This window comes from Panthera pardus, unplaced genomic scaffold (assembly GCF_024362965.1).
Source record: "Panthera pardus isolate Hobbes unplaced genomic scaffold, ASM2436296v1 HiC_scaffold_17, whole genome shotgun sequence".
NCBI lineage: Eukaryota > Metazoa > Chordata > Mammalia > Carnivora > Felidae > Panthera > Panthera pardus.
The window spans coordinates 137997308-138024805 of record NW_026526732.1 but is presented as its reverse complement, the minus strand read 5'-3'; the positions used below and the strand labels follow the sequence as shown (position 1 = coordinate 138024805).

Sequence of the window (27498 nt, the reverse complement as noted above, 5' to 3'; positions counted from 1 at the left end):
GGGACCTGTGCGGCCCCGCCCCCTCCTCATCCCCCTCCCTCCTCCCGCTCCCCCTCCCCCAGACACTGCCGCGGCCGCCGCAGGAGCCCGGAGCTCGAGCCGCCCAGCGACTCCCCCTCCCCCTCCCCCAGCCCCGCCCCGCCCCAACGCGGGGCTCCAAGCCGGAGCCGAGTCTGCGCCTGGGGGTAAGTACGCGACCCTTCCCCAACCCCTTCTCTTTTCTTTGAGGCTCCTACCACCACCCAAAGAAAACCCCAGACTCAGCTACGTGTCCCCTCCCTTCAACCTCCTGCGGGACCCAGAGGTGCCCGGGCCCGCGGGACCCAGTGGTGCCGCGCGCTGCCCCCAACCTCGTACCATCCTGAGCCAAATGCGAGTCCTCTGACCCCTGCCGAGGGTCCAGATGTGCACCGCCGTCTGTCCCCACCCCTAGGGAGATCCCGAGGGGTGGGACCCCCGCCCCCGGCCCCCAAGCGCCACTCTTCTCCCACCTGCCGGGTCCAGGTGCGCGTCCCCCCGCATGCCGCTCCAGGGTTCCAGCTGCGCCCCCATCAGCTCGCCGCCGCTGTGGGGAACCTGCCGCCCCCGCCCCCGAGTTTTGGATTCCAGGGTCGCCAAGTCCAATGTCCTCGGTCTCTTTTATCTTTTCTCCTGTTCCCGGGGCCGAGAACCACCCACCCCCCCAAGCCTGCCCGGGGCAGGGGTTCGGGCTCGGACAAGGGCAGGGTTCGCGGGTGCTGGCTGGAGGCCGACCGCTGCCCCCAGCCCGTCTGGGGACTGGTCTCGGGCTGAAGAGGCGACTGGCCCCGGGAGCGTGTCCTCTCCTTGCGCCCCGCACAGTGCAGTTCATTCATGAGCCGCCCGGGCCTGCTTTGGAGGGTGCGGTGGGGAAAGGCTTCAGAGGCGGAACAAGGAGTGGGGCAAAGGCCCTGTTGGGGGGAGGGGGCGCGCTTTGTCCCTCCTGGCCTTCTTGACCGTCTAGCGAGGACAGTCCCAAAGATTTGGCGCCTTGCTCCTCAGAAGAGAAGGTCGCTTGGGAAGTGGAGAGGAGAGGTCAGAGGGGCCAGCTGCCCTTGGGGCTCTGTGCTGCCACCTGCCTGGGTCCCCTGGGGGGAGCTCTGGCCGCTCAGCACTCCACTTCCCTGCGGGGCAGGAGGGTCTGGGCTTCTGTACCCAATACCACTCTCTACCCTTTCCCTGGGTCTGCCCGGGGAAAAACGAGGCTGTGCTCAACCCCTCTTGAGTAGGGACCCCCAGTCTTGCTTCCCAGGCCGTGAGAGGAGAGGAGTGGGAGTGTCTACCAGGCTTCCAGCCCTGGTTGTGCTGGCAGCATGACTGTCCTCCAGGGCACCAGAGGGTCCAGGCCCTGGCTTGCTGCAGGTGGCACAAGCTGGGGCCTGCTGTTGGCTCATCCAACTCAGTCTTGGCCTATGGTTGGGTGGTGGGTGGGGATGTGGCAAGGCAGAAGGCAGGTGGTGAGTAGCTAAAGGTAGTTAGGGAAGCTAACCCCCTTTTGGACATCCTACAAGTTCCCTCCGATTATGAGTCTTGGAGGCCTCAGTTCAAATTCCAGATCTGCTATTCTTTAGCTGTGTGACCTTGACAAGTTACTTAACCTGTCTGAACCTTAGTTTTAATTAAAAAGTGCATTTACTACCACCTCCTTACGAGATTTATCATGAGGATCAACTAGATAACACAGGTAAAGAGCCTGGCACCCTGCCTCGTTGTTGATCAATAATGGGTTCTCTTCTCTAAACTTCTGACCCATCTTGGCATAACATCACCCTCCTGGGCTCCCACCTTTCTGGTCTGCTACAGATGGATTGGATATGTCTGAAGAGTCTGGGAACACTCCCTGCCACTCAGCGGCAGAATCCTGAAGGCCATATAAACCCTTTAGTCTAAACAAGAAGCCCATCCTGACTGAGGGGCTCTGTCACGTTAAAGTCTGTTTTCCTTTATTTTGATTTTTACCAGTTTTCCTTCACTAAACCAACCCCTTTTATGCCAACACTTTATTAATAACAGTACCTAATATTTTTAGAATCTGTCATGTGCCTTGAACTGTATTAAGAGCTTTACATAAGTCATCTTGTTTAGTTCTCAAAACAACCACACAACTGAATTGTGATTCCCATTTACTGATGAGGGAACTGAGGCCCAGGGTGGTGAAGTAATTTGCCCAGGTCAGTAGCCAGCTCTGTCTCATCCTAGATAAAGCCTGAAATCACAGTCCCACAGTCTGAGTGGGAGGGTCTGGCAGCCACAGGCAAGAAGGAGGGCAAACAGGTAGAAATAGGGTGTGGCATTTTTCCAGAGCTGGAGCTGGCAGCCCCCACCCCCACCAGGTCCCTGATGGAAGCTTCTCCTCCGGCCAGGGCAGCAGCATGCGGTTGTCAAGACCACACACTTAAGCCGGACTGCCTGGGTCCATATCTGGATCTGTGACAGACTGACTGTGTGACATCGGGCAAGTTCTGCACCCTCTCTGTACCTCAGTGTCTTCTCAGGGTTGTGATGGCTAGTAAATGAGCTAACATGTGTAAAGCACTAAGAACAGTGCCTGGCACAGAAGAAGAGGGAAATCAATATTTGATAAATGCATTCTTTTCCTACTAGTTTTTTTTTTAATTTTTTAATGTTTATTTATTTTTGAGAGAGAGAGAGACAGAGCACGAGTGGGGGAGGGGCAGAGAGAGAGGGAAACACAGAATCCGAAGCAGGCTCTAGGCTCTGAGCTGTCAGCACAGAGCCCGACTCCGGCTCCAACTCTGGAACAGTGAGATCATGACCTGAACTGAAGTCGGAAGCATAAGGGACTGAGCCTTAAGACGTCCCTTTTCCTGCTACTATTTATCCTCTTTTGCAGATACTTTAAAAAAAAAAAAATTTTTTTTTAACGTTTATTTATTTTTGAGACAGGGAGAGACAGCCTGAACGGAGGAGGGTCAGAGAGAGAGGGAGACACAGAATCTGAAACAGGCTCCAGGCTCTGAGCTGTCAGCACAGAGCCTGACGTGGGGCTCGAACTCACGGACCGTGAGATCATGACCTGAGCCGAAATCAGATGCACAACCAACTGAGCCACCCAGGCGCCCCTGCAGATACTTTTTTTACCCATCCCTGTGAAGCTTGGAGGGGTGGAGCAAGGATATTAATACCTCTTTGCTACAGTTTGGAAGACTGAGGCCCAGGTTACATAGTAGCAGAACTGACCCACATCATCATCCCCTCCCTTCAGAACACACAGCCTTCCTGATCCCAAGCCCTAAATGAAATCTTCCCAAGTAACTCTGGAAGAAAAAACTTTTACCTTCTAACTCCCTCACCCTCACCATGCACACGCTTTTTAATGGTAACATAACAACCTTTAGATAGCTAGAACTAAAATCCTCCGCCATTTTGGGGGCACCTGGGTGGCTCAGTCGGTTGAGCGTCCGACTTCGGCTCAGGTCAAGATCTCACGGTTCATGAGTTCAAGCCCCGCGTTGGGCTCTGTGCAGACAGCTCAGGGCCTGGAGCCTGCCTCGGATCTGTGTCTCCCTCTCTCTCTGCTCCTGTCCTGCTCACACTCTGTCTCTCTCTCAATTTTTTAAAAATTTAAATAAATAAATAAAATCCTCCTCCACTTTCTACATACTGCCAGCTAAAGTCTCAGTGTCAGACTAGAGAAATTCCAGGATACACCTGGCCCAGGGGATGAACTGCCCCCTCACTTAGTCCTCCCCCCAAATATTCCGCCTCAGTTTCTTCCACCCTCCCAGCTGCTCTCCCTAAAAGCTTTGGGCAGCTGCCCTAGGTGAAGTTCAGCCCCCCTGCAACCCTGCCCCCCACAATTAGGAGCACCAAGGAACCCAGTGAGCCTGAAGAGCCACTGGCCCTGACTCCACACTTTACCTGCCCTGTGACCTCATGTGAGTCGCTTCTCCTTCTCTCTCCCTGGGCCCCTGCTTCCTCCCCTGTAAAGAGGGGATAGTGATCTGATCCAGCAAGTACCTTGCCTTCCTTGGGGGTCAGGGGTAAGATCAATGCAGTTGTTGGGGGAGGGGGGGAGTGCTTTGTGACTGTAAAGAGGGAAGCAGCAGATAGACACCATAATTTCAGTTACTAAGCATCTACCTGGACCTTCACCCACCCTATGGGGCCCCCTTACTGCAGAAGCTCGCAGAACGTTCCACCTTCTTTCAGTGTGGACAGGACTGGGGGGGGGGGGTGCGTGGTACTCCAGGGGTTTGTACCCATTGCATTCTGGTCTGATGGAGCCTTGGAGTTGGGGAGAGAGACAGGCAAAAACTAGGAATGGGCTCTCTTGATTGCTGGAGTATACTGGAGCGGGGGGCGGGGGCCACTAATTCAGAGGGCTGCCAACCATCACAGACCCAAGATCCAAGATACCTATACCTACCTTTAACCTCCACTTTAACCCTGGTACCGCAGGGTTCTACACACCTCACGTTTACATATCCAAGCTTCTAGGCACACCCACACACCCCCCAACTTACACACCAGTCTCCTACCTCCCCCCCAACACACACACACACACATCAACACATGTCTGCACACCTAAACATACACATTCCCACAATGCTCTAGTATTCTCTAGCTGGAGAATGAGCATTTATGAAACTTCTGTGTTTTGTGGAGTCCTCCTGTTCTAGGCACATCAGAAAAGCATGGTGCCCTGAACAGTGTTCTAGCTTTAGAAGGAAGTTGACCTAGGTTTGAACTCCATCATTTTATGAGCAGTGTGACTTAGGGAAAGTTATTTAACTTCTCTGATCCCCTGTGCCCTCATCTTAAAATGGCAATAAGATCCAACTCAGGATTGTCAAGGATTAAACGAAATTGTGTATGTATTATTCTTGAAACAGTGGGTACTAGATAAGTGATGCCTGTTGTAATTACTAAATTCATGGGGTTTTGGGGTTTTTTTAAGGCAACTTGGGCTGGAAGGGAAGAGGGAGGCATAAACACTGGGCAGTTACCACTTTAGCCTTCTTAATACAGGCTTTTCAGAGACTCCCTGGGACCAAGTGAAACATATAAACAACCACAGCTTCCCCCTCCACTTGAGAGCTGGTGCCTCTTCCCCTGCAATTGAAGTGTCAGGAAGGGGAAAACCAGGGATCGGTGGGCAGGAGAAACCCTCTGAGTCCCCCCAAGGGGCTAGAGGATGCTTGCTGCCAGAGTTACAGTCACTGATTCTTGGTTTGTTGTTCTCTCTCTTTGTCTGGTTTCCTCTCTTCCCTAGGGACCCCCACCCCCACCCCAGGCAGAGTTTCAGTGTTGTCAGCAGAAGGGGCCCCCAGGGGCCCCCAGTAGGACGGGGTGGAGCAGCGTGCCTCGGCCACACTTCTCCACCGTAGGAGCCTCCCCAGAGCCCTGCTAGGTTCCGTCCCCAGACACTCCCAGAACCCAGGTATCCGGGCTGGCTGCCCCTTCCCTCCTCCTCCCCGCCCCACCCACCCAGCCCAAAGAGGGCCGGGCAGCCCGGCAGTGGGCAGTGGCGGGGAACCGGGCTGGAGGGCAGTACCCTGGCTGCCGGGGACTTGGGCGGGCTAAGAGGCCCCTGCCCACTCTCTCTTCCTTTGCCAATGGAAAAGCTCGCTGGAGGGCACAGCATTCCCAGCCTGCCCTACTCCGGAGGCAGGAACAGGGCACTCTGGGAGTTGTAGTTCTCACACCACTCAGGTGACCCCTGTGCTGAGATCGTTGGAGAGGTGAGGAAGCTGGAGGGGAGGAGCTGCTTCCAAGGCAGGGAAAAAGGAATGAGGGTAAGCAGGAGTGACTGGGACCAGGCAGATAATGCAAACCCAGAAGTCCTAACTTTTTAACTGACTTCCCACTCTGACCCCATCCTCAGGTCCCTACTCTGAGGACAGAGAGCCAGCTCTGAAGCTGAGCATCTTTTTTTTTCCTTGTTGTTGTTGTTGTTGTTGTTGTTTAATGTTTTTATTTATTTTTGGGACAGAGAGAGACAGAGCATGAGCAGGGGAGGGGCAGAGAGAGAGAGGGAGATACAGAATCCGAAGCAGGCTCCAGGCTCCCAGCTGTCAGCACAGAGCCCGACACGGGCTCGAACTCACAGACTGTGAGATCATGACCTGAGCCAAAGCTGGACGCTCAACCGACTGAGCCACCCAGGCACCCCCCTTTTTTTCCTTTGTTTTGAAGCCAGTTATATCGAGAAAGTGATTAACAGTGCCGAAATCTCTAAGCAGATGAAATCATGCCATTTTTCTAATAGAGGTAGAAAGAGAAGATCAGGATGAGGTAGCTGGTTCCTGACTCATCTTCCCCTGGCCTCCTCACCCCACCTTTTAGCCTTGAACCCTCAGACCTAAGACCTCTCCCCATCTTCCCTCATGTCTCTGCCTGAGACAGAGAGAGAGGGAGAGAGAGGGAGAAAGAGAAAGCAAGCATGAAAGTGAATGTGTGTGTGTGTGTGTGTGTGTGTGTGTGTGTGTGTGTGTGTGTTTGGAGAGTGTTTGTGTGTGTGTATGGAGGTGGTGGGAGGTAGGCAGCAGAGACTCACAACTTCCAACTTAGAAAAACCAGTCTCCCCAGTGCAGATCTGGGCCAAGTTCCCCAGACCCTGGGTGGGGTCTCGGCCTCAGAGCCAATGAAGGTAAATCCACGTGACTCAACCCTCCCCTCCCCAGGCCCTTATCTCTGGAAGCCAGTGCTTCCCCCCACCCAGGCAGCCGGTGATCTGCCCTCACTCCCTCTCCCCATGCTCATGCTGGGAGCCATGAGGGGGACAGGGGATGAGCCCAGCTGACCATGGTGCTCTCTGCTCAGGAGGACCATGCGGCAGTAGCAGCCATGCTGCCCTTCCTTCTGGCCACCCTGGGCACCACGGCCCTCAACAACAGCAACCCTAAGGACTACTGCTACAGTGCCCGAATCCGCAGCACCGTCCTGCAGGGCCTGCCCTTTGGGGGTGTCCCCACCGTGCTGGCTCTTGACTTCATGTGCTTCCTTGTGAGTGCCCACACATGCCCCCCCCCCACCCCCCATGCCTGGCATCCACACCCTGTACCTAGCTAGCTAACACCTGTAGCTCTAACCACTCTTCCACCTGACCCTGACTCCCCAGGCTTAACTATGGGAGGGATCCGTGTCACGCAGCCCAAGCCTAGCCTCTGGCCATTCACCCAAGCCAGGGTCAGCCCTTTCTAAGGCCAGATCCCAGCCCCTCTGCCCCTGCCCTCCAGGCTAGTCCCGTGGGTGGACGGTCTCTCTACCTGCCAACCATTCCCTCTGCCCACAGGCACTGCTGTTCTTGTTCTCCATTCTCCGGAAGGTGGCTTGGGACTATGGGCGGCTGGCCTTGGTGACAGATGCAGACAGGTAAGGCTTGGGGACTCTGCCTCACCCCTGCACACATACACATGCACACTCACTGTCACTCACTCAACACACACCCATCACTCCTCAGGGATAGGAAAGAGCCAGCCCTCTCTCATCCCCCTTTGTCAGGGGGATGAAGAGGGACCAGTCCCAGAACAGCCATGGGGGACATGAAGGCCTACAGTTGGATCTGTGTCCTTTGTCAGTCCCCCGGGACCCTCCCCCACCTCCCCTGTTAACCCTGTCTGTTCTCTGTCCCCAGGCTTCGGCAGCGGCAGGAGAGGGAGCGAGTGGAACAGGAATAGTATGTGGGGCACCTGCCCCCTCATCCCCACTAAACCAGCTTTCTCTTTTCTTCTCTCATGCTTCTTTTCTCTTCCTGCCTCGTTACTGGTTTCTCTTTGCAGTTTTCTCCTCTGCAGGCTCATGTTTCGGACTAACGCAGGCGGTGTGCTTTGCAGAGCAGGGGACTTCCAACTTGTCTCTGCCTCGCTCCCCCATCTCTCCCTCTGGCTTTCTGCCTGGGAGAGGCCCCTCCCCATGTGCCTGGCTCTCTTTATGGTGGCCGGTGGCCAGGCTGGAGGGGCTGTCCTCCCGGAAACTTAGAGGACGCTCACCTGTTGGTCCCAGAGACAAGATTGGGTGTCCCCAGTGGCTTGCCATCCCCTAACAACTAGTTCTTCATATTTCAGGGTTCCCTGCTCACCCCTTCTGGAGGCCTGGGAGGGGGGCCTCCCACGGAGCCCCGAATCTGGCCTTTTGTGTCACATCATTGTCTCTGTCTATAGGACTAGCGTTGGAGTTGCAGCAGCTGCTGGGGTCAGGGAAGGGGGAGGGGAGGGTCCCACCTGGGAGGCATCCCCCAGCCCCTGATCCCTCCAGCCCTTCTGGGGCTCTCCTAGTCCATCCTTTCCTTCAGCTCCCCATTGCCCTGTGCATAATACTGGCTCTGTCGCCCCCCTATCCCGTCCCCTGCTGGTCAGCCCCAGAAATGCAGGGCCTCCTCACACTCTCGCTCCAGCCTCCAGGGAGTAAGATGAAGACACCCTTCTCCCTTCACTCACTTCCCTGCACTGGTGTGCCCTCCAGGTGCTCTGAAGGAAGGAGGTGCAATTAAGGGAGGCAGGGAGAAGGCAGGCGTTCGTCCCCGCTTCAGCCTCTGCGCTTTCTGTGCTTTGTCTAGCCCCTGGAGCTCTGGAGGGGGAGCCCCCCACTTCAGTCCCGCTCCCCAGGAGCTCAGACTCACCAGGCTCTCTGATCTCTCACCTCCCCACCCCCAGTGTGGCCTCAGCTATGCACGGGGACAGTCATGACCGGTATGAGCGTCTCACGTCTGTCTCCAGCTCCGTCGACTTTGACCAAAGAGACAATGTGAGTGCCCTCCCCCAGACTTGTTAGCCACCCACTCCTTCTCCGGGGCAGGGGGCTTAGCAGCCTCTAGCCTCCAGTGATACAGAGTCAAGGACCTGGAATGTGGCCTTCTCCTCAGCAAGGGCAGTGCTCGTCTAAGAGCCACAGGATGGCCACCCAGACTCGCTCTGTACTCCACGCCAGCCTCCAAATCAGCACAGACCTAACATTGTGAATCCCACACTTTGCACCACGTAGAGCCCCACGCCCATCTCCACCTGTTAATCCCAAGGACCCCTTCTTCCTTAGGGTTTTAGAAGTAATGACAGGCCTTTCTGCCCCATGGAGCAAAAGCAGGAATTCATTGCGTTGCTCAGAGATTGCAGGCTGGTGGCCCTCGTCTAGATGGGGCCAGTTGTGGGTTGGGGCTGAGTGGCAGAGGTCCTTACAGATAAGGCGATTCACAGCAGTCCCCGGACCCTCATGCACGCCAGACCCAGTACTCCAACATTACCTGCCTGGCCCCTGTCGTTCTGCCAGGGTGTGGGTCCTAGTCAGAACTCTAATCTTTAGGCCCTAGGCTGGCCCTGGGCAGTCCGGCTTGGGCTGGGTGGCCTGGGGGCAACAGCTCCTGTAGCAGCCATAGTAGAAGAAGCCTGTCAGCTTCCTGAGCTGGACTCACACCGGTAAGTGGCAAAGCAAAGCTATCACCCTTGCCCGCCAGAGGTGTCCACATGGTCCCCAGACTCAGGTGATGTTGGCAGCAGGCAGCACAGTCCTGCATCTTAACTGGAAGCACCTCTGTCCCCGATCCTGTGTTAAGCCTGGACCTTCCACTGGTAGGAAGGTGAGGGAGGGTTCTCTCTGCCCAGCCCTCCCCCTTGTATCCCGACCCTTCTCTCAGTGGGGTCTCTGCTGCAGGTAGGCCTGGGGGCTTGAAGGTGGGAGACTGAAGCTCACAGGCACCCGGGGGTTGGTCCCTCTGGGCTGTATTGGAAGAAAGGTGGCAGGAACTCGGGAAGCCTGGCCTGCCCCTCTGCTGTAGGCAGAGCCATGTTGCGGACTCTTCTTGTCTGGGTCTGGAGTCCCCACTGCCTCTCCTAGAACCCTGAATCCCACTCCTCCCTACCCTGACCCACACCGCTGCAGGCCTTCCTTTGGTTGTGCTGCCCCGTTGGCTCTTGGCGGGGATATGTAGCTCTGGACATGAGCATCCACAGATAACTCAGTTTGGCCTTAGTCCCTTTCTCCTTTGAGGGCTGGCACCTTCCCTCTCCCCCTCTGGGATGAGCTGCTTTCTTTGGGGGGTTGTGGAAGTTGTTCCAAGGTGAGCCCAGCCTGGAGGTGATTATGAGAATGGGGCAGGTGGGATTTGAGGGGGAAGGGAGGCTGGGGGTGGTGGGGTGGAGGGGGGCTCCAGCTGATAGCCCTCTGTCCCCCCCACTCCAGGGTTTCTGTTCCTGGCTGACAGCCATCTTCAGGATAAAGTAAGTGAACAGTCTTCAGGCTCTAAGGAAAGAGAGAAACAAAGAAAAACTTCAGAACCTGTTACTTCCCTACAAAATCCAGAGGCCAGCAGCTTTGAGGGCCTTAGTGCTCCTAGCCAGTCCAGCACCCTCCTCCTTCCTCCAGGAGGCCAAGCCCTGGGGTCCTGGCCTCTGCTGTCCCCTGAGCTGGCCTCAGTCTACCCCACGGTCTCCTGTATGCCCCCCTGCCTGGTGGGCCCGCTCTGCCCTCAGCTCTCCGCACCCCTGCCACCCTGTGAGGGCAGAGGCCAGAGCCCCCCCACCTCAGAGCCTCCGTGCAGCCAGCGGGGTGGGGGACAGCAGGCAGGCTGGGAGCAGCCAGCCAGCAACAGGCAGGAGCCAGTGTCCAGCAGACAGAAGTCAGGAGGTCGAGCCAGAGTGCGGCAGGCAGGCAGTGAGCGCTGAGAGAGGCAGGAGGCCCAGACAGGTCAGCACCACCATTGCCCACGCCCCGGCCCCCAGGGCCCCTCCCCAGGTGCACCACATAATGTGTTTATCCAGCACCCATAAGGTGCTGCTCTGTCCCCAGCCTCCATCCTCCCTCCTGCTCCAACCTCTTCCATCAACCCACCCTCCCTTTCAACACCCCCTCTACTCCTGGCCCTTTCTTACCCTTTCTTCCTCTCTGCAATCTTCCCCTTTCCCCTCTGTTCCCCTCCTCTCTCTCCTCTTCTCCTTTCCCTCCCTGCATCCTTCCTTTCCTCCCTCCCCTTCCCTCTCCCTTTCTCATCCCCCCTCCCAATAATAGGGGGCCCAAAGACCCTAGCCCACCCCCATACTGCTGCCAGACTGGCAGGGGCTAGGGTGGACTTGGGGGCGGGCAGGGCAGGCAAGCTGTGGCCCCTCTGCCACCCGGCCCTCACCTGATTCCTCTGCTGCCCCGGGCCTGCAGGGATGATGAGATCCGGGACAAATGTGGGGGCGATGCTGTGCACTACCTGTCCTTCCAGCGGCACATCATCGGGCTGCTGGTCGTCGTGGGCGTCCTCTCTGTGGGCATCGTGCTCCCTGTCAACTTCTCAGGGGACCTGCTGGGTCAGTGAAGGCTGGGATGGGTGGGGCGGGGAAGGGAGGAGAGGGGGCAGGAGGGCACGCGTCCTGACCCCAGCATCATCCTCTCCCTCTTCCTGCCCCCTCCCACCCCCAGAGAACAATGCCTACAGCTTCGGGAGAACCACCATTGCCAACCTGAAATCAGGGTAAGATTGGGAAGCCAGTCAGTGAGGTCAGAGTCCAGCTGTAATGAGGAGGGGTGCGAGGGGGAGCACTGTGGGGAGAGGTGGATGTGGGGCCCTGGGGACTTGGATTGGAGACAGAGTAGGTGGATGTCTGCTAGGAGTCCCCAGAGATGACCAGATAAAGAAGCTGCTGTGTGACCTCAGGCCAGGGAAAGATGGCAGGGGGTAGTTAGGGGACAGTGTAGCCAGTGCACAGGGCAGGGAGAGATGACCTCTTGGGGACATTTCAACTGCAGTGGAATAATGTTGGGACCCGGACGGTGTGAAGTATGGGGCCTGCCCTGTGAGGGGGCCAGTGCCAGAAGACCGCTGGCAGTAGAAGGGCCTTGAACCAGGGCTGAATTCACACCGGGAGGCTGGGCGCTGTCTGAGTGGGTTCCTGGCCCCAGTGGCTCCATGTACCCCTCTGCCCCACCCAGGAACAACCTGCTATGGCTGCACACCTCCTTCGCCTTCCTGTACCTGCTGCTCACCGTCTACAGCATGCGTAGGCACACCTCTAAGATGCGCTACAAGGAGGACGACCTAGTGAGTAGAGCCCAGCCGGCCTGCCCCGCCCCCAGCCTCTTCCCTTCCCTCTGGGCCTCTCTCCCCTCGGCCCTAAGGGGTGTCAGTGCCAGGGTGAGGCCACCTGGGTTGCATTCCGGGCTCAGCAACTCAAGAGCCCCTATGCTGCAAGTTCAGTTACCTCCCCAAGCCTCGCCTCCTGGTCTGTAAAATGAGACAACAGCAGAACCTTCCTAAGATGGGGGGCGTTGGCGGGGGGGGGGGGGGGGGGTAGGTGATAGGAGGCGTGGAAATCACCCATGCTGTGCCTGGCCCTGGGGAAACAGCAGTGGTGATGCCATGCTTGGGATGCTCCCTCCCTCTCCGCATCCATCTACCAGCCCAGTACTGAATGCCCACCCTACAGCAGCCATGGTGCCGGGGCCGGGGGCCTTGTGGCCTGAGGGTCAGAGTAGTACCCCCTCCCTCGCCCTGGATGACCCCTCAGGAGTGAGAGACCAAATGGCTCTTTCATTAAGCTCCTGCCTGATTTCAATTAGATGCACTCCCCTGCTTTCCCTGGAACCTGGTTTATCCCTAAGGCCTCCTCCCACCCAGCTGCTCCTCTCTGCTCACCATTCCCCACGCCCTCCTGGCATTCTCGAGCCTCCTCTGGAAGGTACATGCGCTCCCCTCTCACCCCAGGTGAAGCGGACTCTCTTCATCAATGGAATCTCCAAATATGCAGAGTCAGAAAAGATCAAGAAGCATTTTGAGTGAGTGGCCACTCCTACCCCCAACCCCAGGTCCTGTGGGCCCTTCTTCCGCCTTTCAACCCCTCAGACTTCTCACACCCTCCGGCTGAGGTCTGGGCTGCAGTGGGGTGGAGACTAGACCACTGAAGGATTAAGTGACCCCAGGGCATTCTAGCACCAGGGCTGGGTGATAGCCACCCCCGCCCCCAACAGCAGGGGAAATATAAGAAATACTTGTAAAGTGAGAGAAGGAAGTGTATGTCACATCCCCTCCTTCCTCTCTCTCACCCCCCCCCCCCCCCACTCCACCTCCCCTCTCAGCTTGAACTGGGTCATGGGTTGTTGGCCTGGGATCCAAGGGCCCTTCAAGGTGTGTGGCTTCAAAACCGTAGGTGACATTCTGGGGTTTGTGTGCAGATTGGCAGGGAGGAGCTCTTGGCTTTCAGTGGATCCTGGGGGGGGGGGGGGGGAGGGGGGGGCTGTGGACCTGAGCTGCATGTGTTCTCAGGCTCTTTTCAGCTCTGGAGTTGTGTCTCAGAGGGGAAGGGGAATATACACCTCCAGGAGCTCCAGGTGGCCGGAATGGTCCGCATCCGGGATTAAGGATCCCGTCACACATTCATCTGTGTGCTCAGCAGACTTTCTCATGATATTAAGCCTTGGGACCATAGAAACGAATGAAAGATCATTGAGCTCTCTGGACGTTCACATGGTGGAGGTCAGCATCAGGAGCTGGTCCAGGGTCTGATCAGAGATTGGTCTGAGGCCAGTCTGTGGCCAGAATTAGGAGTTGGCCAGTGGTCCTGATAAGGGACATTGGCAGTTTGGATCAGGGCTCAGTCTCTGCTCAGGATCGGGACTTAGTGAGGTCTGCATCCACAGCCAGTTGGCCTGGATCAGAAGCCAGTTCTTGTTCTGGATCAGAACAGGATTAGGAGTCAGCATCTGGCCGAGGTTAGATTGCAGACCCCTTTGTTGCAGGCAAATGAGTGGTTTGTGATCAGCATCAGCGGACGGATAATCATTCATTCAACATGCATTTATTATCACTTTCTGTACTCCAAGCATAAATAAATTAGAAACAGGCCCTGCCCACACAGAAGTTCAAGAACAGCGGTCAAAATTAGATCATCCTCAGTCAGTACGAGAGCGACTTGGGATCCTGTCTGGATTCCCAGCTGTGATCGGCATTAGGGGGCAGTCCGAGTCAGGATTAAGGACAGTGTGTGCTCAGAATTAGGTGGCATCTTAATATCACTGTCCTGTTGGGATCAGTTGTCAGCTTGTACTGGTTAGTCCTTTAATGACAAATCCTTCTTGAGCACCTGCCGGGCACCCGCCCTGGAGGGGGACCTAGGGTTACAGCAGTAAACAAAGAAAGAAAGCCCCTGCCCTTGTCCGCTGGCATTCTGGTGGGCGAGACAGGTAATAAACAAACGAACTAGTAACAGACATTGTGTTGAGTAGGGGTGGGTGCCAGGGGGAAAACCAAAGCAGGGAGAGGAACAGAGTGAGGGAGTCAGGAAGGGCTGCTGTTTCCAGTGGGGGGGAGGGAGCGGCGGGGGTCATGCTGACAGGGCCCTGCACACAGTGAGGAAGTGAACCCCGCTAACCAAACATCCATTCAGCACACACTCATCGTACACCTACTGTGTGCTTCCTACCAGGGAGACAAAGGAGAACCAGGCCTGATGGGTGTCCGTGGGGAGCTCGTGGTTCAGGCTATTTCAGGAGTCAATCTACAGTTTTGTTTAGGAAGCAGACTGTGATTAAAATTTAGTGGTCAGCCTCTAAGCAGGGTGGGGGGGAGACTGTGGTCCTAATTGGAGTTTGGGGGGGTCAAGGAGGTGAGCATCAGGGAACAGCCATCTCATGGATCCATTCGTTCAGCGCATGTTTATTGAGTACCTAGTATGTCTAAGCTGCTGGCCCAGGCCCGAGCACATGGTGATGAGTAGGGCTTGTGATCCAGGTCTGGGGTCTGTCTGAATTAGAGGACTGACCCAGCAGAATTAGGGAATATCCCGTGTGTAATATCAGAGAGCCTGCATGGCAGGGATTAAGGGGTTAGAGATTAGTCGGGTGAGAATGAGGGCTCAGCCTGCCACAGGGTTCCAGGCCCATCCAAAGAGGAGCCCTAAAATGGTTAGAGTAACACCGTGTCGGGGGAAAAGTCTGTAGTGCATTTCAAGGACCGCATCCCAGATTTAAGTTTGCAAATTCTCGTGCTTTGGGGAACTAGATATTGTGCATCTGTTAACACTTGGTGGTTCTTCATTTAAAAAAATTTTTTTAAAGATGGGGCTCAGTCTAGATTGGGGAGCAGGGAGCAGTGTGCGATGAGAAGTGAGAAGGAGCCGCAGGCACCCCTCGAGTCCTGCCAGGTACCAGCACCGAGAGTCACATATAGTCTCTCTCTGCTCGGTTTCAGGGCAAGGTGAGGGTCAGTCTCGGGTCAGGGTTAAAAGGTCAGTCTTGGGTCTGCAGACCGGGCCGTGGGTTGGTTGGGATCAGTTGGACCGTAAGGCAAGGCTAAGTGTTGGACTGTAACCAGGTATTCTGGAAACAGGGTTGAGAGAACAACCTGAGTAAAAACCGTTTCTCTCAACTGAAAGTTCAGAGCTCTGAACAAGAGTCAGACCACGGCCGTGGCCTCCCCTAGCACCGTGCGAGGGTGCACTCACATCCACGGTCATCATCGGGGTGTGCTCAAGGTCCCCGTGCCTCAAGGCTCCCCGCTGCTGCTCAGTTAAACACAGGGAGGAATTTCCAAGTTTCATTCTTACGGAGCTCCCATTTTTGTAGACCAGAAAGAGGGAGCTTGAATTGGGGGTGTATGTCTTCACGGTCGCGGCTGCAAGTCGGGGGCAGGTGGGCAGGGTCGCCGCAGAAGATGATGGTGGACTGTATTGCAGGGAGGCCTATCCCAACTGCACGGTTCTTGAAGCCCGCCCGTGTTACAACGTGGCTCGCCTCATGTTCCTCGATGCAGAGAGGTAATGGGGGGGGATGACACCTGGGGGCCCCTGCCTGTTATAGAGGGCATCTCAGCTGCCACAGGGGAACCTGGCTCCCCATCCAGGTGTTTCCCAGGGCATTTGATTTTAATTCAACCCCTGGGTTGCCTGTCAATCCAGCTCTGGAAAGAGCAAAGCCTGGAGGTTAGCGTTTATTGCAAGAAGAAAGGAGCCCACCATCCCCACCCCGTCCAAGGACATCCCCTTCTCCAGCTACAGTGTGAAAACTTTAGGCCAGACTATAGGAAGAATTTCTGGCCCTCAAGGGATGGGCGGGAAGACCCTGGAATGGGGACATATCTGAACCATACATTCTAAGCAGATCCAAGAGTAAGATCGCCCCTGTCCTCAGGGAGTGGACTTAGGTGGCCCCTCAGCTGGGCTCCCTACTCACCCTCCCAGCCATTCCTGGCCCCAGCTGGGTGGTGGGTGACTGGACCCCTGGATCCCACAGGAAGAAGGCCGAGCGGGGAAAGCTCTACTTCACAAACCTCCAGAGCAAGGAGAATGTCCCCACCATGATCAACCCCAAGCCCTGTGGCCACCTCTGCTGCTGCGTGGTGCGAGGCTGTGAGCAGGTATGAGGTGACCTCAGGCCCCCAAAGCTCCTGCTGGATACGGGGAGGGGTTGGACAGATCTTGGGAAGACAGATCACAGTAGAGATGGGCACATTCCAGGTGCGTGTCCCAAGACCCCGGGAACACACACACACACACACACACACACACACACACACACACACACAAATGGGTCTTAAACATAAACAGCCAAAAGTAAGGGACGCCTGGGTGGCTCAGTCAGTTAAGTGTCTGACTTAGGCTCAGGTTATGGTCCCACGGTTCGGTTCTTGAGTTCAAGCCCCGCATCAGGCTCACTGCTATCAATGCAGAGCCTGCTTCGGATCCTTTGTCCCCCCCCCCCCCCCCCCCCCCCCCGCCCTCAAAAATAAATAAAAAACACCAACGGTAAACAGACTCCCTGAGGAGGCAAGGCCATGCGGCCCAGGGGCTGGAGGTAGGGTGCCAGGATGGGGAGCAGGGCGCAACCCTCCCTCAGTAGGTCCCCACCTGTTCCTACAGTCCTTGAAGCTCCAGTTCCACTACTGGGTTTGTACCCATCCCTCCAGTGACCAAATTTTCAGGGCCCAAGTCAGAAGAGGTCAGCCAAGAGGACAGTGCTGTGGTGTATTTACTAGCTCTGTGGCTTTAGGCGAGTTTTCTGACTGCTCTGTGCCTCAGTTTCCTCATCTGTAGGATGGAGCTAATTGTACCTACCTTGGGCTTATGAGGATTACGAGTTAACACATAGAAAGCCTAAAGCAGTACCTGGCCCGTAGTAAGCCCTGGGGCAGCGCCGCTGGGCATGGTGGGGACCAGCCCAGCTCTCTGACCAGAACCTTCGCCTCACCCGCCCCCCCCCCCCCCCCCCCCCCCCCGCCACCGGCAGGTGGAGGCCATTGAGTACTACACGAAGCTGGAGCAGAAGCTGAAAGAGGACTACAAGCGGGAGAAGGAGAAGGTGAACGAGAAGCCTCTTGGCATGGCCTTTGTCACCTTCCACAATGAGACCATCACCGCCATGTGAGCCCCTGCCCTGCCTGCCCAGCCCAGTCCTTGCCCCCCACCGACCAGCCGGGGCTCCCGGGTCCCCACGCTCACGGCCAGCTGTCGGCAGTGGGGTCCCCAGCGGCTGGCGCCCTGGTAACCGGTGCCCGTCCCCCAGCATCCTGAAGGACTTCAACGTGTGTAAGTGCCAGGGCTGCACCTGCCGCGGGGAGCCGCGCTCCTCGTCCTGCAGCGAGTCCCTGCACATCTCCAACTGGACCGTGTCGTATGCCCCTGACCCCCAGAACATCTACTGGTGAGCGCTGGGGTGGCAGGGGCACGTTCCATGGGGCCTGCTGGCTCCAGTGGGTAGAGGGGAGGTGTCTCCGGGAACCATCAGCATGCGGTCCCCAGGATGACCCTCTCCCCTGCCTTCCCAGGGAGCACCTGTCCATCCGAGGCTTCATCTGGTGGCTGCGCTGCCTGGTCATCAATGTCGTCCTCTTCATCCTCCTCTTCTTCCTCACCACCCCGGCCATCATCATCACCACCATGGACAAGTTCAACGTCACCAAGCCTGTGGAGTACCTCAATGTGAGGCCCTGCCCCGCCCCACCCCTCTATGCTGTGTCAGGAGACACAGATGCCGGGCCTCGAATCCCTCTTCGGGGGGAATCCAGAACACCCTCCTGCCCAGTCTGGCTCCTCTCCTGCTTTTCTAGCCCAGCCGCACCAAGCACTCCCACACGACCACGGGCTGTAAAGCCCTCTGTGAACTTCCCTGGGGCTCCCTGCCACCTTCTCCTAGCAGAGACCACCCTTGGGTTTGCGCACATCTAGAGAGACACCGGGGAAGAGAGAGAGCCTAGGGCCAGTCCCTTCTCATCCCCCAGTCTCTCCGACAAACGAATGGAGGTTCAGACTACATCCCTGGCTTCCAAACTCAGATTCTGGTGCCTTTATCAAAAAGACTCTTACGTGAAACCCAGTGTGGAAAAGCAAGGCTGCTCAGATGGCGACAGAGTGACGGTCACTTCCACCAGCTCTCCCCTCACCTCTCCTGCCACGCACACGGCGTACCTCCTTAGAGTCTCAAAGTCCAAAGGAAGATAGTTTAAAAAATTACTGACTGATAAGAGCAAAATACATAAGACCCGGTTTTTCTGGGTTCAGATTCCACCCCCCTTCACTCCTCACTAGCCGGGTAACCTACTGAATCTCTTTTTGCCTTAGTTTCCTCATCTGTAAAATGGGGTAATATCGTGAGGATCAATACACGTAAAGCATGTGATCAATGCTGGGTACTTAGTAGGTACTCAGCAAGTGCTAACTACTGATGCTGTTCATAAGACCCTGGCCCCCACAGGTTCTGGACGTCTGTCATGGGGCCCTGAGAGCTGCGGGGCCTGGGGCTCAGTGGGGGAGGGGGCCGATAAGCAAAGCAAGCTGGACCGGGGCCACTGCCCCTGCCTGAAACGCAGCCCCGTGCCCCACTGCAGAACCCCATCATCACTCAGTTCTTCCCCACCCTGCTGCTGTGGTGCTTCTCGGCCCTGCTCCCTACCATTGTCTACTACTCGGCCTTCTTCGAAGCTCACTGGACACGGTGAGACCCTTCACACTCACTGCACTCTGGCCCTCCTAGGTGTGCACCCGTCCCCCCACCCCCACCCCGCCGCCCCCAGGCAGCCCTTTCCCCTTCAGCCTCCCCGCCCCAGGCGGCCCCAGAGCTGCTGGGGAAGGGATGCTGGCCGGCATCCTCACCCTGGGCGGTCCCCATCCCAGTGGGGCCTCCTGTGATGCCATCCTGGCTAGGGGAGCAGGCGTGGGGGGCTGGTTCTCCTGACCTCTGCCCCCGTGCCCCCTGCCCCAGCTCCGGGGAGAACAGGACCACCATGCACAAATGCTACACCTTCCTCATCTTCATGGTGCTGCTCCTGCCCTCACTGGGACTGAGCAGGTAGGTCGCAGACGATGGGATGGGAGATGGCGTGGGGGTGTTGCAGGGTGGGCGAGGGGAACGGTCCAGGCTCCTACCTCCCTCACAGAGCGGGGGGACCCAGGTCTGGGGGAGCATCCCCAGAGGCTCACGGACTAGACTCCTCCCCTGGTGTTCTGGGCCATTCCAGCCTCCCACCACACCTCTCCACTCCTCCTCTCCAGCCTGGACCTCTTCTTCCGCTGGCTCTTTGACAAGAAATTCTTGGCTGAGGCAGCTATTCGGTTTGAGTGAGTGACCTGGGCCCCCAGGGAAAGAGACCGGAGGGCGGGGGTGGGTATGCCTGGGACACACTGCCTTTCCCCATGGGAGGGTGCCTCGAAGCTTCCCACCCCCCCGCTGCAGGGAAGAGGAGGGGGCTTACAGGGTGTGGCAAGGCCATCCCAAAGCTTGCACACAGTGTCTCAGGTGTAGACGTGGGAGATATCCCTGGGGTCTGTGTTGGGGCTCATTCTCCGGGAACCCCTCTAGAGGTCACCTTCAAAGTGTATTTGGGGCTTTAGGACCCACACTGGGGCATTTCTCTGACCGTCTCTAGAGCTTGTATTCTAGGACTAACTGTGGGAGGCGAGTTTCACTCAGGAGGTTTGGAAAGGTGTCTGTAGTAGGATCTTGGCCATACTTTGGGAGTGATTTGGGTGTATCCCTGAAGGGCTCTGGAGCCCACACTTCTGAGTATTTATGGAAGGCTCTTGGGCTCCCAACTCTGGAGTATTTACGGGGAACTCTGGGGCTCATACTTTGGGATGTTTATGGGGTATGGGTTCTGGGAACACCTCTGAAGTTTCAGGCTCTTATCCAGAGGTGTGACTGTGAAATTCTTTATAGAGCACCTTTTCTGGAAAGCCCTATGAAGCTGTTTGGGGGTGGGGGTGAGGGGCCACGTGCCATGGCTGTATATGTGGACACAAGCTCCAGGGGTCTTGCTCTAGGCCATCTGTGATCATCTTGGGCTCACACTTGGGGTATCACAGGCACTGACAAAAGTTCTTGGGCTCCCCCACTGAAGATCTTTGAGGAAGGGTCTCTGGAGCTTGTGTTCTGGAGGTGGCTGAGGCTCACGCTCTGGGGGTAATAACCATGGCTTAATTTCAGAGCTAAGGGGTAATTTCTGGGTATTCCTAGGGCTCACGCCCTTGGGGGTCTTTTAGGATCTCATGGGGGTTGTCTGTGGAGACCTCGGACAGTCATACCCTGAACTCCGGTGGCCTCAGGGCTATGGAGCACTCTCCATGGGTCTTTATAGCACACAAGTTCTAGGCGCACTGCTGAGCTCACACTCCCAGGTTGCATCCACTCGCACTGAGGGTGTTGGAGGTGTCTGTTGAACACTCTGGCATCTGCCCCTGGGGTTCACACTCTGGGGGGAAGCGGGGGCACAGGTGCTTGAGAGCTGACCTGGGGTGTCCACATGGAGGAAGGCGCGTTGGGGGCGAAGGTGTGGTGTGCTCTCTGGCTGGCAGTGGGCAGGCCGCCGCCGGGTCTCCCAGGGTGCAGTGCTGGAGCACTTGGTGCCTGCAGGTGCGTGTTCCTGCCTGACAACGGCGCCTTCTTCGTGAACTACGTCATTGCCTCAGCCTTTATCGGCAACGCCATGGACCTGCTGCGCATCCCAGGCCTTCTCATGTACATGATCCGGCTCTGCCTGGCGCGCTCTGCCGCGGAGAGGCGCAACGTGAAGCGGGTACGGCCGCCTGGGGCCGCAGTGGCCCGCACAGCGCCCCCTGGTGGGCCCAACCAGAAACAGTGGCAGTTCTGCTAGGGTGTGGGGACACAGGGGTGCCGGAAGTTGCAGGACCCAGTTCCGAGGCCTTGGGCTATCCCTTTCCTTTCTGGAGCCTCAGTTTACCCATATGTGCGACGATGGATCAACATAGAGAACCCCGAAGGCACCTGCCAGTTCTGACAGTCTAGTGTTCCCATGGGAGTTGGGGGAGGTCCGGGTCCCTAGACCTAGGGTCCCTGTGCCCTCACCCCACACGAGGTCTCTGGGCATCCCATTCCCAGGCCTACCAACCTACCAGCCCCTGATTTCTCAAAGAGCCCCCCCCCCCCGACCCATGCCCCGTCACTGTACCCACCCTGACTCAGCCACAGCCCCTCTTTCCATCTGCTTTGCCCTGCCCCACCCTGGATATTGGGTTCCTTTTCCCCACAGCTTCGTTCCTGGCCCCCTGCCCCCTCCCACCTGCCCTGTGCCCTTCTAGTCTGTCCCTCCCTTCCCTGAGCCACCCTCCTGCCCATCTCCCCCCCAGCATCAGGCCTACGAGTTCCAGTTTGGCGCAGCCTACGCCTGGATGATGTGCGTCTTCACGGTGGTCATGACCTACAGTATCACCTGCCCCATCATCGTGCCCTTCGGTAGGCACCGCCGCGCCGGGACCTGGGCCCTGCTCGGGGGGACCCAGGACCTCACCCGCTTCACTCCAGTAAGGCAGGCCGCCCTGAGTGGACAGGGCCCCGGCTGGGAGGCCGACCCCTCGGGCCTCCCGCCCGGTCCCTGCCTCAGTCTGGGGCCGGGCCTGGGGGGAGGAGGGGGAAAACCATCTCAGCTCAGGTTGGCTCCAGCTGGTGTGCTGAGCCCCTGGGCAAAGCCACCCAACATGGCCATACTCATCCACACCAAGTGCCTTCACTCAACTGACATGCTCGGACACACATCACATACCCACAGAGGTATTCACATGTGCGCGCACACACACACACACACACACACACACACACACACTGTCACTCCTACACAGCATCCGCGGGTACACGTGGACACAGTCCCATAAGCTCAGGAAAGACCTTTGGATTCCAGGGTGGGGTTGGACTCTTGCCACTCACAGAGACCCACTGTAGCTGAACTGTGCGCCTTGGACAAGTCCCTCTTCCTTCTGAAATTTAGCAAAGTTTCTCTTCACCTGTTGCCCTACTAGGGACCTCTCCTTTCCCCCTGGTAACATCCTAACCCCTTAACCGCCCTCCCTGGTTATTGAAGGCTCCAAAATAACCCCTTTGTCCTCATTTGAAAGCTCCCATTCCCTCAGCCTCCAGGAAAACAGAACTTACCATCTAATTTATACCCATCTGTTTAGGGACAGGATAGAAAAAAACCGAGAAGGGTTTCAAGAGGAAGCTCATTGACCCAAATGAATGGACTTCTAATAGTAGGGTTTTTAGCGAGGGGCAGCAGAACAAAGCAGGGAAGCTGAGGAAGCTGACAGTCTGTGATCCTGCGATGGGCTTGGGGCTGGGGCAGGAGGAGGGAGGCCAGCCCTTCAGCGATCTCGGTAGGACTGGGACAACCTGTGACGGACACACCGAGGTCCGGTGGCGTTGGTTCCGAGGTCAGGGCCCGTGTGGCTTCCCCCAGGGCTCATGTACATGCTGCTGAAGCACCTGGTAGACAGGTACAATCTCTACTACGCCTACCTGCCGGCCAAGCTGGACAAGAAGATCCACTCAGGGGCCGTGAATCAGGTGGTGGCCGCACCCATCCTCTGCCTCTTCTGGCTGCTCTTCTTCTCCACCATGCGCACGGGTGAGGGCCACCCCCCCACATGCCTCAGGGAGCTGGGGGAGGGGGACCCCCATTCAGAGTCAAGGCAGAGCAAGCCATGGGAGGGTCCATGATGGCCAAGGGCCACAGGCAAGGAACCTGGGAGAAGCCACAGCACATGGAAACGTGGGGTTGCATTCAGAAGGTAGCGAAGGTGGGGGGGTGCCCAGAGGAAAGGTAGCAGCCCCATCCTCTGCCCCCTCCCCCACCAGGGTTCCTAGCCCCCACGTCCATGTTCACATTCGTGGTCCTGGTCATCACCATCGTCATCTGTCTCTGCCACGTCTGCTTCGGACACTTCAAATACCTCAGTGCCCACAACTACAAGGTGTGGGGCCAGGGGGGCAGGGGATGGCTAAGGGCAGAAGCTCAAGGGGGATGGGTGGGAGCTGAGGGCAGGGGTGCCAAGAGGGTGCAGGGTCATGATTGTGGCTGAGAGCCAAGGACATCTCCCCACTCCCTGACTCATTCTGGACCCCTCAAGATTGAGCACACGGAGACAGATACTGTGGACTCCAGAAGCAATGGACGGCCCCCCACTGCTGCCGCTGTCCCCAAATCTGCGGTGAGTGCCCCGATTCATGGCCAAAGGTGGGGAGGAGCCTCTGATTGAGGCTCAATCCAAAGTTGGGGATTCCATTAGTCCTTCAGAAAGTGAAGCCCATTCCAGACCCCAGAGGCAGGGAAAGATCTGGCTTCACTGAGGGGTCTGCCCACCTCTCCCTGGGGGGGAAGATCACTGTCCCGCTTCCTGGAGACCCTGAGATTCCCCCAATCAACCCCTCGCCACCAGGAGCAGCTGTCCACCCTCACCCTCTACTCCTCTCCCCCTTCAGAAATACATCGCTCAGGTGCTGCAGGACTCAGAGGTGGACGGGGAAGGGGACGGGGGTCCTGGAAGCTCAGGGGATGAGCCCCCATTGTCCTCGTCCCAAGATGAGGAGCTGCTGATGCCACCTGATGGCCTCACGGACACAGACTTCCCGTCTTATGAGGACAGCCTCATAGAGAATGAGATTCACCAGTAAGGGGAGGGAGGGGCCCTGGAGGCCACGCCCTGCCCCCACCCGACCCACCCCCCCTCCCCAACGGACACTAAAAACGCTAATAATTTATTAGATCTAAAGCCCCTTCCTCCCCCCATCCCCTGCTTTCATTAAGGTATTTAAACCTGGGGATTCCACCACTCTCCCCCCACCATGGAGGGAGGGAGGGAACCCCCCCAACCTCAGTGAGGAGAGCCCCGAGCCGGACCCGGGGCAAAGAGGGGTGCGGACAGGGTTCCCCCAGATCAGTGCCCCCCAGGCTAGTAGTATGGTCAGGAAGGGTTATTGAGAGCCAAGAGGGGTACCTGGTGCCATGGCTGGAGACCTGGGGGGGGGGCAGGCATATCAGGGGCCACCCCCCCCCCCCAGTTCTTTCCTCCCCCCAAGGCCCCCTGGGATCTGGCACTCCAGGGAAATGGAGCCTCCAGCCCCTGTGGGTTGCATGAGAGGGGAGGGGCTGCTGAGTGGGAGGAAGAGTCAGGCCCCCAGCCAGGGAGGTGACCTAGGGGTGGGGGGTGGGTATGGCTGACACTGGAAAATGGGTTTTTGCACTGTTTTTTTTTTTTTTTTTTCCTTTAAAATAAAAACAAAAAGAAAAGCTCTGAGGCACGTGTCTGATTTGTGCTGCCGCCCCGGACACGTGGGCTAGGGACCAACCACCCTCCTGTATCTGGAAGATCTGTTTGGACCCCGGGCAAGAGACTTCCTGTGCGGGACCTCAGTTTCCCCAGGGAGAGGAGACAATGGGCCTGGGAGACTGCAGGGGAGTCTCAGGCAGGCGGAGCCTGCTCAGTTCACACCGCCACCCTACTCTGGCATCTACTAGCTCTCAGCTCTGTCTTCACCCCCTGCCCGGAGGAAGCTGTAGGACCACTCAGTCTGAGGGACAGCGACACAAACCCACACACCCGAATCCCCAGGAGCCACACAGATGGGATGGAGATTCAGGGAGAAAGGCCATGCAAAACCACAGGTTCCCCACTGTCTTCTTGAAGACTTCCTGGAGGAGGAAGATCCCCAGAGGGCTGCTTCTAGAAAGGGGCTCAGCCGGTGGCTCTGGAGGGTGAGAGAGGCCAGAAAATGGGGCCACAGTAGTCCCGCAAATAATGCCATTATTATTTGTTGTCATTGTTGCCATAACATATCGAGCAGTGATGTGCCTGGAATCCTGCTGAGTGACTCTGTTACCTGTTTTAAAGCATTTACTCCCCAGAGAGCTCACTCCAGGGGTCAGGCATGGGTTCACTGCGAGGAGGATTACATGAGGCAATATAGGCCAGATGCCCACTTGGCCCAGCGCCTAGCCCAGAGGAAACACCCTATAAACGTCAACTGGAATTAATTCTGTGATCATTAATAGCACTTGCAACACAGGTGTCATTTTCCCTCTTCTTGTGGAGGCTCGGGGAGGCTGCGGGGTTTGTCCAAGGTTACCGGCCTGAGAGGAATCTTGGAAAGCCCTTCTGAGAATCTCAGTGAGCCAGGCCCCCAGCCCGTCTGTCCCTTCCCCCTCAGGAGTGCCTGAGGCCCTGCCGGACAAGTCTCCTGCCCAGTCAAATCTCCCACATCCCCAGACCCAACTGTAATTCACTTTTTTTTTTAATGTTTATTTTTCTTTTTACATTTATTTATTTTTGAGGGACAGAGAGAGACAGAGCCCAAGTGAGGGAGGGGCAGAGAGAGGAGACACAATCTGAAGCAGGCTCCAGGCTCTGAGCTGACAGCACAGAGCCCGACGTGAGGCTCGAACTCACACACCGCAAGACCATGACCTGGTCTTGGTCTAAGTCGGACGCTTAACCGACCGAGCCACTCAGGTGCCCCTTTTAATGTTTATTTTTGAAAGAGAGGGAGACAGGGCGTGAGCAGGGGAGGGGCAGAGAGAGCGGGAGACACAGAACTCGAAGCAGGCTCCAGGCTCTGTGTTGTCAGCACAGAGCCCAGCATGGGGCTCAAGCTCACAAACCATGAGATCGTGACCTGAGCCGAAGTCACTGCTTGACCAACTGAGCCACCCAGGCGCCCCAGTAATCCACTTTTTGTAAGAAATTTCCTATGGCCACTCTAGCCCACCCCCGAGAGGCCCACCCAGCCACATGGTCGCATGCAACGTACATTGCGTGTGCAACGGGTCTCCTGGCTCCTGGAGAACCGAGAACTCCAGTCCCGGTTCTGTCACTAACGTGCTGCGCGACCCTCGGAAAGCCGCCTCTCCTCTCTGAACCTATCTGCTCATCGATAAAACCAAGGAGTACGACCAAGTGACCCCAATGGCCCTGAACATCCAACCCATCCATTACCCACCACCCATCAGCAGGACCCCGAAAAGAAAGTGAGTCAAGGAACTCCTAGAGGAGAGAAGAGGAGAGACCCCAGGGGACCAGGCAGAGGAAGAGAAAAAGCAGATACCACAAAGGCTTACAGATAGTCGACCAGAAACGACCAACAGCAGGGATAGCAAACAAAGCAAAAAGCCCGTGAAAGATTGCCCAGGCACTGGCAGGGGGCAGGAGGCACACGGTGTGGGGCCCACCCACTCCCAGGCTACAGACAGATGTCCCCTGCTTGGAAGGCCAGTGTTCCCTGGGGGCACCGCCGTGGGCAGCTCGGCCCAGGCCTCAGCCCTCACGTGTACGACAGTTGCACAGTCTTGTGAAATGTGGGCCTCCAGGTAGGGTCCCCAGAGTCCCAGGGTTGGGGAGCAGAGTGCCAGCCGGTAGGTGGGCTGAAACTGGCTGTGAATTTCAAGCAGGGAGCACGCGCAGCAGGCCTCTGAGGCCTCAGACAGCAGCCCCTGATCCCTCCATGAAACCTCCTCGAGTACTCCTGTGCTCCAGACCCTGAGCTGGGTGCTGGCGACATAGCAGCAAGGCTGATTGTAGAAGCCCACGGCCCGGCGGGCAGGCCAGAGACAGATCTGAGCACTCACTGGGTCCAACACCCTTCTGACCACCTTCTCTGAGTTGACTGAGTCCTCAGAGAAGCCCTATCCCAAATTCAGAGATGAGGGGCCTGGGGAACACCGCGCTCATGTCCCTTGCTCCTGCTAACATGACTTTGGGTGCAGGGGTGCTAGGACAAGGGTGAAAAAAAATCTTAGGGTGGTATGAGAGCCCCAGATCAGGACTATCTTGCCTATTCAAACTTTTTACTGTTCAGCCAAGAAGGTTGACACCCAAAGAGGAGGAATGACAAGAACCCACAACTATTAAGGCCAAAATGGCTAGCGTGGTACCAGATGCCTTCCCCAGGGTCATTGGATTAAACCAGAAACACTCCCAGCATGTGTTGGGAGGCTGGGAATGGCGGTGGGCAGTGGGGCGACCCTTCATCAGGTCAGACAGAAAAGTCCAGAAGGCGAAGGAAGACTGGGGAACTGGGTTAAGGGGCAGCGAACAGACGGGGAGGGGTCGGGGTCCAGGTAAGGACTCACTGGCAGAGGCTGTAGGCAAGCAGGGAAGCATTCTGGGGCTGGACGCCTGGGGTCCTGTGAAGGTCCCACAGGTTCTGATCTGTTCTTTGGAACAAAACAGAGGAAGGAAGAAACCAGGTGTGTTTTGGGTCACGGGGGAAGGACCACTGGTGTTGATTGAGAGGGGGCCCTAGGGGGGTGCTTTAAGTAGCCAAGAGAGGTTT

At 57.1% G+C, this 27498-nt stretch overlaps 2 protein-coding genes across 4 annotated transcripts in view; one reads left to right on the top strand and one right to left on the bottom strand.

Annotated features, from left to right (window-relative positions):
* The window catches only part of TCTE1 (t-complex-associated-testis-expressed 1), a 196656-nt gene that overhangs the window by 39078 nt on the left and 130080 nt on the right, over positions 1-27498 (bottom strand). The window lies entirely within an intron of this gene.
* TMEM63B (transmembrane protein 63B) lies at positions 63-24467 on the top strand. Of its 3 annotated transcripts, none has more exons than XM_053904970.1 (24): positions 63-185; positions 6805-6987; positions 7277-7356; positions 7619-7660; positions 8637-8727; positions 10156-10193; positions 11125-11267; positions 11380-11431; positions 11890-11998; positions 12662-12732; positions 15627-15707; positions 16183-16306; positions 17176-17309; positions 17452-17589; positions 17714-17867; positions 18773-18879; positions 19147-19233; positions 19437-19502; positions 20794-20956; positions 21528-21633; positions 22631-22798; positions 23029-23144; positions 23301-23381; positions 23653-24467. In XM_053904970.1, exons 2-24 carry the CDS (start codon positions 6829-6831, stop codon positions 23842-23844), a joined length of 2502 nt encoding a protein of 833 aa, XP_053760945.1. In that variant the 5' UTR covers positions 63-185; positions 6805-6828; the 3' UTR covers positions 23845-24467. The 3 variants fall into 3 exon arrangements, with proteins under 3 accessions (XP_053760945.1, XP_053760947.1, XP_053760946.1); XM_053904971.1 differs by lacking the exon at positions 63-185 and adding an exon at positions 2452-2473; XM_053904972.1 differs by lacking the exon at positions 7619-7660.